The 14,121-nt window shown below is 45.3% G+C and overlaps 1 protein-coding gene across 2 annotated transcripts in view; it reads left to right on the top strand.

The window, feature by feature from the left end:
- The window catches only part of rims2b (regulating synaptic membrane exocytosis 2b), a 149,810-nt gene that overhangs the window by 42,272 nt on the left and 93,417 nt on the right, over positions 1–14,121 (top strand). For both annotated transcript variants that reach the window (XM_018741460.2, XM_029248076.1), the window contains exon 5: positions 12,055–12,896. In XM_018741460.2, the coding sequence (XP_018596976.2) occupies positions 12,055–12,896 (842 nt within the window). The remainder of the gene's footprint in view (positions 1–12,054; positions 12,897–14,121) is intronic.

Raw genomic sequence — 14,121 nt, 5'->3', positions numbered from 1 at the left:
CAATGTTCACTTGTATATAGGTCCGTATATATTGTGTTCATTCATTTTTTGATTCAAAATGAAAAACAAAATATGAATTACGATGCCTTTATTAGTTTTTTGTTTTAAAATTGAAAAACAAATAGTGAATTAACTATGTGGGGATGTGGGTACTGCTCTCCAGTGGGTCTGGGGTTCGAGTCCCACTTGGGGTGCCTTGTGACAGACTGGCATCCTGTTCTGAGTGTGTCCCCTCCCCCTCCGGCCTTACGCCCTGTGTTGCCGGGTAGGCTCCGGTTCCCCGCGACCCCGTATGGGACAAGCAGTTCAGAAAATGTGTGTGTGAATTAACTAGGTTTAAAAACCATTTTTCTCAAAATGTAAAATATTTAAAATATGCCTCATTTATAGTTTCTTCCCGTCTTATTTTTTGACTTTGAGTTATTTTGTTTTGCGGTATTCTTTAACAACCTGAGTGTAAACGAATTTAAACTGCGCACAATCCATCAGCGGCTTCGTCGAACATTCTGGCTTCGCTCCGAGTTATTGATCATAAGTTGTTATGTATCGCTAGGTGCTTTTCAAAAGCAGCAAGAGAGTGACAGTAAGGGAGGATGACATGTCCAGCGAGAAAATTGGCAGGATTTATTTTTTAGCTGCTACTTCTTAAGACTCTAATTACTAATTAAGCGCAGCTTTTAAAAGAACTGTGACGTTCTAGTTTACTATTTATCAAACACTTCTCTCCAAAGCAACTTCCACTGAACTCTACGTGGTGTTATCAGCCCACACACCTTATTCACCAAGGTGACTTACACTGCTAGATACACTACTTACAAAGGGTCACTCATCCATACATCAGTGGAACACACTCTCTCTGTGTCAGTCATACACTGTGGGTGAACCGGAACATGATGTCTTTAGACTGTTGGGAAGAAACCCATGCAGACACAGGGAGAACATGCAAAATCCACACAGACTGAATGGGGGGTTAACTCACATCCTCTTACACCACCCAGGTGCTGTGACGCAGCAGCACTACTCGCTGTGCCATCGTGTCGGCCGTTCTAGGTTAGACTTCTTGTTAGATTGGAAATATTATGCACTGTAGGGCATTCATCATATTTGCTGTTGTAAGATTTTGATTTATACACTTTGTATGATTAAACAAAAAGAGAAAATTAATAAACAAGTCCTTTTCTTATTTGTGTTTGTGCTGAGAAACAGTAAAAAGCTGTTTTTCTCATTTTGCTGATTAAATCAAAAAACAAATGAAGGCATCGTAATTCACATTTTGTTTTTCAATTTCTAATCAAAACCGAATGAACGCAGTGTACACAGACATATATAACCCTCAATTCCAAAAAAGTTAGGACAGTATGGAAAATGGTAATAAAACAAAAAAGGAGTGATTTATGAATTTACTTTGACTTGTATTCAAACAAAAACAATATGAAGACAAGGTATTTTATGTTTTATCTACATTTACATTTAAATTTATTCATTTAGCAGATGCTTTTCTCCAAAGTAACATACATCTCAGCAAAAAATACAATTTGTGCATTACATTAAGAAAAAGGGGCATAGCTGCAAACATGTGATTCTGAAGTAAACCTAGTTTGTTACTTTCCACTTGATGCACCGATGTTCATTGCTCGAGTAGGTGCATAAAACGCAGGATAGATGAATCCTGATAACCTTCCTACAATTTTTTTTTTTTTTTTTTTTTTATAAGGCACACAAACGTTCACATACAATCCAGGAGTAGTGGCTGTGTAACGGCTTATCTGGGGATGATCATACTGTCACGGTGCATGAACATTTACAGCATACACGAGCTGGAGAGATCTTGGGTGAAGTGAGTCCTCGACAGCTGCAATGGTTTTTGAAGATATACAGTTATTCTGAAATTGATGTCTGCAACATGTTCCAAAAAAGTTGCGACAGTTGATTGTTTACTACTGTGTAACATCACCATGTCTTTTAATAACACCAAGTAATCATTTGGGCACTGAAGACACCAGTTGGTTAAGTTTAGCAAGTGTAATTTTCTCCCATTCATCCATTATGCAGGTGTTCAGCTGTGCAATTGTACAGGGCCTTCGTTGCTGTGTTTTGTGCTTCATAATGCACCACACATTCTCAATTGGTCCTAGGTCAGGACTGCAGCAGACCAGTCTAATACCCACACTCTGTGCTTATGCAGCCATGGGCTTGGAATCTGGACAGAATGTGGTTTGGTGTCATCCTGCTGGAAAATGCAAGGATGTCCCTGGAAAAGATGACATCTGGATGGCAGCATATGTTGCTCCAAAATTTTTATATATCTTTCTATGCAGTGGTGCGGAGGATTCAGCTGGTGCCCACTGTGTGGTGAGTCTGGGGTTTGAGCCCTGCTTGGGGTGCCTTGCGATGGACTGGCGTCCCCTCCTGGCTGTGTCCCTTCCCCCTTCGGCCTTGTGCCCTGTGTTGCTGGGTACGGCTCCAGCTTGCTGTAACTCTGCTTGGACCGAGTGGTTGTCGACAATGGATGGTTGGCTGAATCTTTCTACATTAATGGTGCCCTCACAAATGTGCAAGTTACCCATGCTATGGGCACTGATACACTCCCATACCATTACAGACACTGACTTTTGGACCCGACACTGATTACAGCTTGGATGGTCCTTTTCTTCTTTGGCCTGGTCACTATGGCTGTTTTTTCCAAAAACAAATTTGAAATGTTGAATCGTCGGACCGCAAAACACGGTTCCACTGAGCTGCTGTCCATTTCAGATGAGACCAAGCCCAGAGAAGTCAGCAGCACTTCTGAACAATGTTCATATATGGATTCTGCTTTGCATAGTAAAGCCTTAATTTGCATCTGTGGATGCAGTGGCAAATGGTGGTGACTGACAAAGGTTTACCGCAGTATTCCTGAGCCCATGTCATGATATCTATTACAGACACATGACAGTTTTTAAAAGGATCAGAAATCATGTGCATTTGGATGTGGTTTTTGGCCTTGCCCTTTACGCACCATTGTTTGACCAGATTCGTTGAATCTTTTCATTATATTATGCATTGTAGAGGGTTAAATGCCCAAAATCCTACCAATTTGTATTTGGGGAAAGTTCTTCTCAAAGTGCTGGATTATTTGCTGAAACATCTGTTGACAGATTGGCAAGCATTGACCCATGCTTGCTCCTGAAAAACTAGAACTGTTTTGGAGGCTCCTTATATACTGTAACACAATTTCCTCACCTGTTTAATATCACCTGTTTCACATCACCTTGTTATTTCAACTTGTCACATTGTTATTAGCCCTAAACTACACCTGTCCCAACTTTTTTGGAACGTGTTAGAGATATCAGTTTCAGAATAAATGTTTATCTTCAATCAGTGGGGTGCGGTGGCGCAGTGGGTTGGACTGCAGTCCTGCTCTCTAGTGGGTCTGGGGTTCAAGTCCCGCTTGGGATGCCTTGCAACAGACTGGTGTCCCGTCCTGGGTGCATCCCCTCCCCCTCCGGCCTTACGCCCTGTGTTACCGGGTAGGCTCCGGTTCCCCGTGACCCCGTATGGGGCAAGCGGTTCTGAAAGTGTGTGTTTATCTTCAAAAATCAATGCAGCTGATGAGGTAAAACATAAAATACCTTGTCTTTTTATTGTTTTTGTTTGAATACAAGTCAAAGTAAATTTAAAAATTACTTCTTTTTGTTCTTATTACCATTTTCCATACTGTCATAACTTTTTGGAACTGGGGTTGTACACTCTGCTCTTGAGATTATTGCACCCTACGTCTGTGTCGGGAAGTTATAGTAAAATACGTCTGGATGTTACACCGTCATTGTCTTTATCATAGTTTTTTGCATTTGGTAAGGTTCTGACTTTCCATGCTCCACGCACCACCCTACCCCCTCCTGCTACCTGAAAGGCATTGCACCCATCCCTCATGCTGGACCTTGCAGGGGGTGGGCCCACATGGTCCCCCACGGTGCCTTTTCGGGCTGTTACGTGGGCTGCCTGACTACCAGGCGCTTGCCTAGGAACACTACTCCCAGGCCTCTCTGCTCTCCCTAGTGCCACTGCAATCCTAGAAGGACTAAGCGGCCTAAGAAAATGGATGGAAAATGCTGTTTTTTTTATTTGAGATGGACATGTCACTTTTCTGAGTTACAGAAATTCTCAAGTTATGATTTTTTTAACTTACTAACTTTCAAAGACACATATTTAAGTTATGATTTGGGATTTGTATCACTACTGCCGAAGTATTTGCTCAGACATTTGCTTAAGTCAATGTTAACCACTAGGAACCTAGCAGCCTAACAGTTTGATGAAAATACAGTATGTATCTACTTAATAAATTAAATCTGTTGTGCCAATAAATATTAACTGTTATCTAGATGACACTTATGTGTACAGCACCTTGCAAAGTCAGGTTTGTATGTTAAGCCACTCAGTTATACACCCCTTTATACAGCTTGGCAGTTTTATTTATTAGGGCCGTTCAGGGCAGATACAGAGCAGGGTTTTGCAAAAGGGTGTTTAGTTCAAGCTCCTTGGAGTACAAGGTTACAGCTTTTACGATTGCATCCTACACCCGCTGCCCCAAATAAAGGTGTACCATTCACTTCCCTTTAGCTTTTGCCTTTACCTGAAGCCATTTAGTTAACCAATTCAAAGAGTGGAGTATTTCTTTTAGAGCCATTCAGGATGAATGCCTTTCTCAAGAACTGTACAGCAGAGTCAGGAGCAGGATTTGAACAGATAGCCTTTCACTTACAAGTAACAATTGATAACTGCTACACTACAGACTGTCTCACATTAAGGAACTTCAGATTCAAAGTAATACCCTCCAAATAGCTGGCTATTGAGAAAGAGATCAGTCAATTGAGATTTTTCAAAATCCAAAGAAAGGTAAAGTTATAGCCCAGGATAATGTGCTGCAAAATGTGTGAGGTCATGTTTTTTGGGGGTTCCTTTCAACAAGCAAACTTTATTGCTGTGTTTTTCTTTGATTATTTCTTATTAACAGTACCTGTTGATTATCTACAACCATTATTCTGTCTTTACAAAGAGCACATTTCTCAAAAAAAGAAAGTTCTTCTCTTGTTTATCACTTTATTTCAGGAATGTGGGTATCATGTGAGCTATGTGCTATGAATTATAGTAACCGGCAGAGGTCTGAGTGAGTCATCTGACAGAACGTGGCACAGCCCTCGTTCACAATAATTGAACTACAGAAAAAGCTATAAGAATAGTAAACAAAATGCTTGCAGACGTGCAGGTTCTTGATCAGCGATGTATTACTTTTGGCTGCGAATATCTAGCAATCCTTGTCAAAGCCCCATTCGCAGTGTTCGCCGTTCTGTGTACAATAGCTAATCCTCCATGCTCCTGCCTCAACCCTGTGTCTCTGCCCTGTTGAAGCCATGCCTCGGTATACTAATTCTGTTCCACTTGCAATCCTTGTGAAAACAGCTGTGTATGTGACATATGGACGTAAAAATGTATATCATTTGTACATAATGTTTTGTCCGAACGCATCGTGGCATATTCACATTTTTAGAATCTTAATTCATGTAAAAGAGAATTGTTATATGGCATGACATTCCTATGTATTGGCATATTTTGTGAAATCGACTTCCTACATGTGAAAAAGCAATATGTTTGCTCTGTGAACATTTCAGTACCATTCAAGGCATCATCAGCAAAGCAGCAAAAAGTGTAAAGGGGGGAGAACCCCTGTCGCTGCCCTTTCAACTTGATCAGGAGATGCATTCACACTAGCTGTTTAGCAGCTGAGGATGTGTGAACATGCACAAGAGTCATACTGCCATACACTAGCAAGTTGTCTGATACTATATCCACACTGCTGTCCCCACATGGGCGGCAGGTCACTTACTAACTAGTGATCAGTATGAAACTGACTACTCTTACTCCAAAGGAACCTGTGACTGACAGCTCACAATGGCAAATGAAATCCACAGAGGTTGTCCGCTGATAGTGAGGAGGTGTTACCAATCGTTTTCAGTGAGAGTGATGATTAGTTTTAAGGAGACATTTTAAATGTGAAAAATTCTAATTTGGGAATGTAGTACAGTTTTTCTTTACAACTGTACTTAAGTAAAAAGTGTCAATGCCAAAAATTGCTCAGCAAAGTAAAGTTGAGAGAAACGCATTGAAGAAGCAGTAAGAGAGTAAATGTAACTTGTTACCACTCTGGTGAGGTTATAGATGCTCAGTCCTGTGCCACGTCATTCAACGCTGCTGCTCTCTTGCCCTGCCACTGTTGCATGTAATGGTAGGGTTCCCAGCACAGCCCTGAAAAGAGCTTTAAGCCTTACACTCATTTCCCCATAACTTTACTATCATATTTATATTTTGGATATTTTCTGGCCTTGTTTGGATGAACGCAGTATAATAATGAGGATTAGCAATGGCAATCTCATTCTCCTCACGTAACCCCCAAGCCTGCGTTACAGCCGGGCACCTCCGCAGAGCTGTAGAGGACAAGCTGCTCCACCAGAGACACCTTGGGAGCATGAGCTCGCTGGAGTCTCTAGCCTCCTTCCTAGGTCCAGTGTTCAGTGTGGCTGCTAAGGGTGAGGTTGGGAGTGTCCCCTCCAACCCACATGCCAGCTGCCCCATCCTACACCTCAAGTTCACAGCCCCAATCCTCCTTAGATGAGGCCCTGGAGGGGAGCCAGGGCTCTGTACAAGTTGGAGTTACACACAAGTGCTCAGTCATTATAGGATAAGACTTACATGAGCAATATGTTACTGAGTACAGACTCTTCGCTTGGCTCCTCGGGGAAGAGCATCAGAAAGAGCTGCTCCCCTCTGCACATCTCATAGCTCCAGATGTGTGTTCACATTGTCACCAGATGTGCACGCTTTAAAAAGCAATATAGTTTAATAACTACAGGGGCAGAATCCATATATTTGTAGAGGTATCTGAGGATGCTGGGTGCGTAGGGGACTGCTGTAACAGCCTTGAGCAAGATACTTGACTAAGGTAAGATAAGGTTCAGCCCTATTTTATTTTTACATTTACATTTAATCATTTAGCAAACGGTTTTCTCCAAAGCATAATATCTCAGAGAATACTTGTAGGTAAATTGTAAGTTGTTGCACAGTGTGAGTGTAAATGGACATTTTTCCAATGTATTTGACTCTGTACTATTTCTCTCCATTCCTATGGGCCTTCATTCTGATGCAGCTCATGAAGAAGATAGAGAATTTTCCCTGACCCTCCGGGGCATGACCCACAATAGCCGGCAGCAGTGAAAGCACGGCGCGCACAATGAGTTCCTGTTGGAAGCTCAACACAGAAAACATTTGCATGAATAAAACATAAGGAATAAGCAATGTTTCTGTGGCAATGTGTCTATTGATGGGCATGTACTCCGCATGGCTCGGTGAGATCTACCTGAAGAGTGTGGCATCTGCAGCATCACCTGCTGCCTCTGTCTGGAGCTCTGTGTGAGCTGCTGCCAGCTGTCCTGAGGCTGAACTCCAGGGCCCACTGGTATGAGCACACCTCTGCTGGTTTGCATGTGCTTCTGTGCACTGGGGATGTTTCCCTGTCTGCAGCTGTTGCCCCTTTGGGACGCTACCCCACTCCCTCGGGGAAATTGTTGTTTTCTGGTTCTTGGTCCTGGTGGGGTGATTCCAGCTCTGCTGGTCATCCCAGGAGATGGCTGCTTTTCTTGAAATGGGCAGAAGGAAGCCCTGATTACAATGTCTATAACTATGGACTGCTGTTCTATGAAAAGTTGGCATGCTCAGATGATGCATTGCTGCTGCTCGCCCGTTCTGGTCACTGCTGGTCAGCTCTCCTTGACGCTGTCTTTCTGGGCCACTCTGCCCCACCCCTATGATCCTCCTCCTGCTCCTAACACCCAGGGATGTGTTCAGTTTAGGCTCCCCCTCAGTGCAGGTGTCTGCCAGGACACTGATTTGTCCCCCTGCAGGTCGCATCACTCTCCCCTTCACTAAATCGCACATAAGCCGCCGCTGTGTTTCACTTCATTTTGCACTAATCTGGCAAGTACTGCGTTCGAGCTGACCGCCCCCTCTCTTGGCCCCCACGTCCAACCCCCCTGCTAACACCACTGGAGCCCAGGCTACTGCACTGTCTCATCTCATCCTTGTTTTGCTGACAGCACTCTGTTGTGAAGGCGCTTTTGCTTTCTGTAGCGCCCACCGCTGGCGAGCAGTATTCATAGCGAGATACCGGAGCATACGGTGCTGGCTGTTTCTGGAAAAATGGGTGCGTGTGGAAATCCGTGCTGAAAAATGAGGGGTAGCATTTGTTCGGTGGTGAGATAATTATACAGAAACACAAGGCTATGTGCGAATAGGCTAGATCCCGAGTGCTGCGTTCAGTGGGCAATAACTGGCAGCCAGTCAGTAATCAGCTAAGTACCATAATCCTCCTTGCAGGCTAAAGTCTTGCTTGACCTCCAGCTATATACAGCCCATGATAACAGCATTAAACTGTAACGCCACTCGGCAATCCCAGCAACCTTTGCGGCAGGAGCTCTCCCTGCCCGGTGAATTTGTCGGCAAGAAACTGCCGGCAACGGGTGGTGACCATGCAATGCCTCTGTGCGGCCGGGGACTTGAGCAGAAGACCAATGACCTAGGGAGCAATTTAATAGCTGCGTGCATCTTGGCCGAGCAGGTGGCTGCTGTGGATGTGAGTGCTCCACAGGCGCTGGACGCAGCGTCTCCCAGCTCCTGGATTTGATGCATCCGTCTGCGGGGCATGCTCGAGGTGTCCCAGATGTGCAGTGGCTCATCAACAGGTAACAATTTCACTGAGCGTTCCAGGATGGTTATCTGACCATTTATAACTGTGTTAATTGCTGATTGAAATGAGCAACAACAATAATAATAATAATAATAATAACTGCTGTGGTCATTTAGGGACAAATTAGCTATGAGAGGAAAGAGCTGTAGATTTTTGCATTATCTTACACAACTGAGACAGTGATTTTCTGCAGAAAACCATTTCCATGAGGAGGTGTCGTTCCACCATGACTACACGTCCACTCCCATCCCAGTGAAACTAAGAGAAACTGGGACCTTAAGCTCAAGCTCTTATGGAGCGTGTTGCGGAATGGCTTGTCCTGTGACACCTGTGATGTGGTACAGGTTGTGTATCTGAGCGGTCTCAGAGGGTGGACTTTGGAGCAGTTGGTCCTGGCCAGGCAGTTGCTGGAGTTTTACCCAAGGCAACCGCTACTGTGCCTGTGTAAAGAGGACCGCGTTTGGTTGCTGGCGATGCACTAAGTGCCTTCAGAGGCACAGCCAAGCATATAGGCTTTTTATTTCTGCACACAAAAGGTGTTTCAACTCATTTCTGTTGGCAAACCAGGTCAGCATGCTGTTCAGACAGTGAGTAAAAGAAGGGAGGGAGAGAGGGACGGAGGGTGCAAGATTGCGGGATGCATGTACTGGACCCACCACTAGCCAAATTCCCAGTGGTCCCATAGAGCATCGAACCTTTTGAAAAATGTTTAATCAGGGTCCCGTGAGCCAGCTGTGGATGCTGCGGTAAGGGGTTCCGGGAGGCAGTTGTCTCCCTGTCCCTTATTTCTGTAGGAGCTCTCCTCAGTCTAAAGCTGACCCACTCTGAGGCTCTGCTGCACACACACACACACACACACACACACACACACACACACGCACACACGAACACACACCCTTTCATTTCAGTGAAAACTTTCAGGATGTTGTAAGTTTGTACAGGCACAAAATGAAGGCTGCAAAGTCTGCTGTGTAAAGTGTGTATTGTGGAGCATAAAGACACCTTGTCCACCAAGGTCCTGCTCAATTACAAGTTATTGTTAAAACTTCTCTAAATTTTCTTTGTGAAGCATGAATGATTTGAACATAATGTGGAATTTTAAAATAGAATAGATGTTTTAACCTCAATGTGGGGACACGGTGGTGCAATGGGTTTGGCTGGATCAGGTTTTGTGGTACATCTGGGGTTCGAGTCTTGCTTAGGGTGCCTTGCAGCAGACTGGTGTCCTTGGGTGTGACCCCTCAAGCCTTACACTCTGTGTTGCTAGGTTAGGCTCTGGCATGCTGTGACCCTGCTTGGGACTAGCGGGTTTGTATGGTGTGTGTGTATTGACCACACAAGACAGATTTTCTACTTGGCCATCAATATCATCATTTATTCCTGCAGTTTAAGAAAAAGACAATGATTTAAACTAATATATGCTTGTAAACATCAGTTGCAATGGTTATATTCCCTGTCACACATGGCTAGTTGAACATGATTCATCCAGAAATTATTGCATGTGATGATAACAGTGAAATTATACAAAAAAAAATACTAGTTTGCATTGTAAGAATGTATCAGTGTCCTCAATAAAAGGACACTTTGGCTTTGCGCACCAGACAGTTGATGGGTGATGGGAGCTGTACAAGTGGGACTTAATGGCTTTTGTGATCTGAGCACAGAGATGGTATCTGTGGTTCTCCCTGGAACACACACACCCTCACACACACACACACACACACACACACACATTGGCTGAAGCCACTTTTCCTGAATGGGGTCACGGTAAGCTGGAGCCTAACCTGGCAATGCAGGGCGCAAGGCTGGAGGGGGAGGGGACACACCCAGGACACAATACCAGTCCATCACAAGGCACCCCAAGCGGGACTTGAACCCCAGACCCGACTGATCCAGCAGAGTCAAAAAAGGAGCAGGTGAGGAACATGTGGTCTATTTTACATCCACTTTGCTTCCTCAAAGGGCGGAGGGGTGGTGGGGTGGGGGAGCAGATGGTCAGTACCTGAGGCATTTTGAGGTACAATACCACTGAATCCTCTTGTGTTCATGTGAGTTTCAACAAAGTGTCTTATCCAGTATGGCAGCAGTTTCCATCCCTCAGTGTGGCCATCCATAGGCAATGCTGGATTTCACTGCGCTCCCCATTTCCCCGTATTATTTGCCATCTCACCGTTTTGGGCAAAAAAACAGCTGACCATGCAGTTCTCTTAACATATCAACTTTTTTTTTCTGGATGTTGCACAGACTTTGGGGTGCTCACAATTTTCATTTTTACATTTTTCCAAAACAATTAACAGACTAATGAAGTGCAACAGATTTCCCCTGTGAAGGCTGGAAAGAAGGTCTGCATGCACCTTTGGCCATCAGGATGAGGCCTGAGGCCAGCTGCTGCTCTGTGTGATTGACTGTCATGTGGAAATCCCAGGAAACAAGATTAAAATGACATTATGAAGATCGAAAATGTTGCTCATTCGAGCACGGAGTTTTCTCAGTGCATGCTCTTTCAGTCTTAGCAAGGATGCACACGTAATGGAATAGGGCCATCAGCATTGCCTGAAAGTCTTCAGTAATACAAAACTTCATGAGTGTGGAGAGCAGCTGTGGTAATACCTCAATTGATCTGTATTGCAAAAACTAACATCTGGAGGCAGCTGCAACAGCACTGATTTTTGATGAGGGTTAGTTCACTTTACTGGCACATTGAATGTTGGGATCCATATCTAAATTGCAAGGAACTTTATCTAGATGCGTCAAATTGGCCTCAGTAGTAATTGTCACAGCTGCCCCACTGTGATTTGGCTGTGATATAACCGTAATCATAGCATCTGCACTGCGAAAAGCAAGAACACACTAACCTGTAATGCTAACTCATAAGCCTGGACCCCTAACCCTTAACCTCAACCCCAAACTCCGAAGCCTTAACCCCGAACCCTAACTCTTTTGCCCAGATCTTAATTCCTAACCCATAACCCCCCTAACCCCGCAACCGTTATGGTGAAGTATGAGCAGTAGTGGAGACTGGATAGTTGGAGTCGAGATCTGCAGTAGATGGAATCTTCTGCCTTGCTCTTTCGGTCCCTTTTCAAGGGCAAATGTACAAGAACAACCTTTATGGTTTATAGTTTAACAAATGAGATGTCAAAGTTTGAGGCACACAACCTGTCCTTCAATTCAGTTTTCTTTTGCAAATATTTGTTTGTAAATAAGTTCCCTGTTCAGTGCTCCAGATGTCTTTCTCTGTCTGTTCCTCATCAGTGGTCTCTCGCTTTGGTTCACAGGAAGAGAAGCCCGTCAGCATCCAGGGATCCAAACCAAAAATACGACCAAAGGAACGACAGGGGTGACCACGTGCAGTATGCCCCAGGGGAGGGGGGCAGGTCCAGTTCACCGTCCGACTTTGGTAGTCGGGGTCCCTACTGGGGACCACGGGGTTCGCAGATGTACGAGGATATGGACATGGTTCAAGGGGGGTACCAGGATGGGCGGGGCCGCTGGCATTTGCAGGACTACCCCCTAGATGAGGACCTAGGTGAGTACGAGCTTCAGCGGCACCGTGAGGAAGAGTATCAGGCACGTTACCGTAGCGATCCCAACCTAGCGCGGTACCCCGTGAAGCCACAGCCCTACGAAGAGCAGATGCGCATGCATGCTGAGGTGTCACGTGCCCGTCATGAGCGGCGCCACAGTGATGTCTCTTTGGCATGCACTGAGCTGGACGAGCCGCTTGGACCCCTGCTGCGCCGGCGCAGGCCTGGCGACACCCAGCGCTCCTACTCAGTGGAGAGGACATCAAGCCACAGCCCGCCCACACCACGCCGGAGCCCCGTGGGGCCCCCAGGGGAAGTCCCTCGCAAGACACAGCACCACCTGGACCCCAGCTCAGCTGTGCGGCGATCCAAGCGGGAAAGGGTCGACAGCATGCTGCGCAATGACTCACTCAGCTCAGACCAGTCGGAGTCGGTGCGCCCGGCGCTGCCTGCACAGCGTTCCCACCGTGCCAGGAGGCTTGGCAAGATGCGGCAGCTGTCCTTCAGCAGCTCCGAGGAGGATCTCGCCACCACGCCTGAGTACACGAGTTGCGAGGATGTGGAGTTTGAGACGGAGTCCTTCAGCGAGAAAGGTAGGACACACCTGGGTACATAGCGTCTGTGCACCAACACACACCTTCTTGCTTTTGCAGGAGACCAGTCTGGACCAAACTTGGACCTTTACTGTTATATCTAGGCAATACTTGTCCCACAGTTGCTAAGGTAGTTTCATGTGTTGTACAGTGTTGGTCACTCCTCTGGGACACTGTCTTCAGTGACATTATGGCACATTTTTCTTGCTTACAGTCAGTTCACTTGTTACATTACTGCATGTCCTTGAAAGAACTTGTAATGAAGTAGTGATCACACCTGCTTTGCCACATGTGACGTGTTTGACCGCTGCTTGTACATCATTTGTGAACTGTCATGTAGTGGCTGTGATCACCTGTGATGAGTCTGCTACTTTTGCACAGGAAAGGTTGTCCTCTGAATTCTTACCAGGCAAACCGTGACTGCTCACCGACGCATTTGTTAATACCGTGTGTGAAAATACTGAAAGCACGATGGGTGTCTTATGGATTCATTATAAATCAGACCGGTTCCTTTATTAAAGGGGGGCGTGGTGGCATGGTGGTGCAGCAGGTTTGGCTGGGTTTGGCTAGGTCCGGCTGGGTCCTGCTCTCTGGTGGGTCTGGGTTCCAGCCTTATGCCCTGTGTTGCCAGGTTAGGCTCCATTTCACCGCAACCCTGGTTGAGACAAGTGGTTTCAGACTGTGTGTGTGTGTGTGTGTGTGTGTGTGTGTGTGTGTGTGTGTGTGTGTTCCTTTTTTTGTGTCTTGCAGTGAATTTCTGTTGCAAAATTGCTCATCTGCATGTGGATGAAGGGAGTTTGTGTGATGTGACTCTTTATTTCATGTCATTTCCTGTGAAGAATGGATGAAAATCAGCAGCATGCAACGTGTGCACATCACACAGTATTATCTGCAAGTCCAGATCAGCAATGGAAGTTCAAATGTCCACAACTGAGAACAAGAACTTCTATTCAGATGGGCTGTGATTGTGGTGATTCCTCATGTTACATTTGATGGTTCCTTTAAAGAGCAAGTCAACCAAATCCTTCTGCGTTCAGCAAAAGAGAATACAATTTTATGGTCACGATGACTGACCTTCTACTGTATATTCTGTACAAGCTTTAGGTAATAGGGCAGCGAAATCTAGGAGTGTTTTTTGCATGCACGTGTTCTACTGGCCATACTATCACATCATATTGTGCAGTAGCGCATATGACAGAGAACCCTATTTGCTCATACAATGGCA

Source organism: Scleropages formosus, chromosome 23 (genome assembly GCF_900964775.1).
Source record: "Scleropages formosus chromosome 23, fSclFor1.1, whole genome shotgun sequence".
In the NCBI taxonomy this organism is placed as follows: domain Eukaryota; kingdom Metazoa; phylum Chordata; class Actinopteri; order Osteoglossiformes; family Osteoglossidae; genus Scleropages; species Scleropages formosus.
Note: the sequence above shows the minus strand (reverse complement) of the source record. Positions and strands in the feature narration are given on the sequence as shown.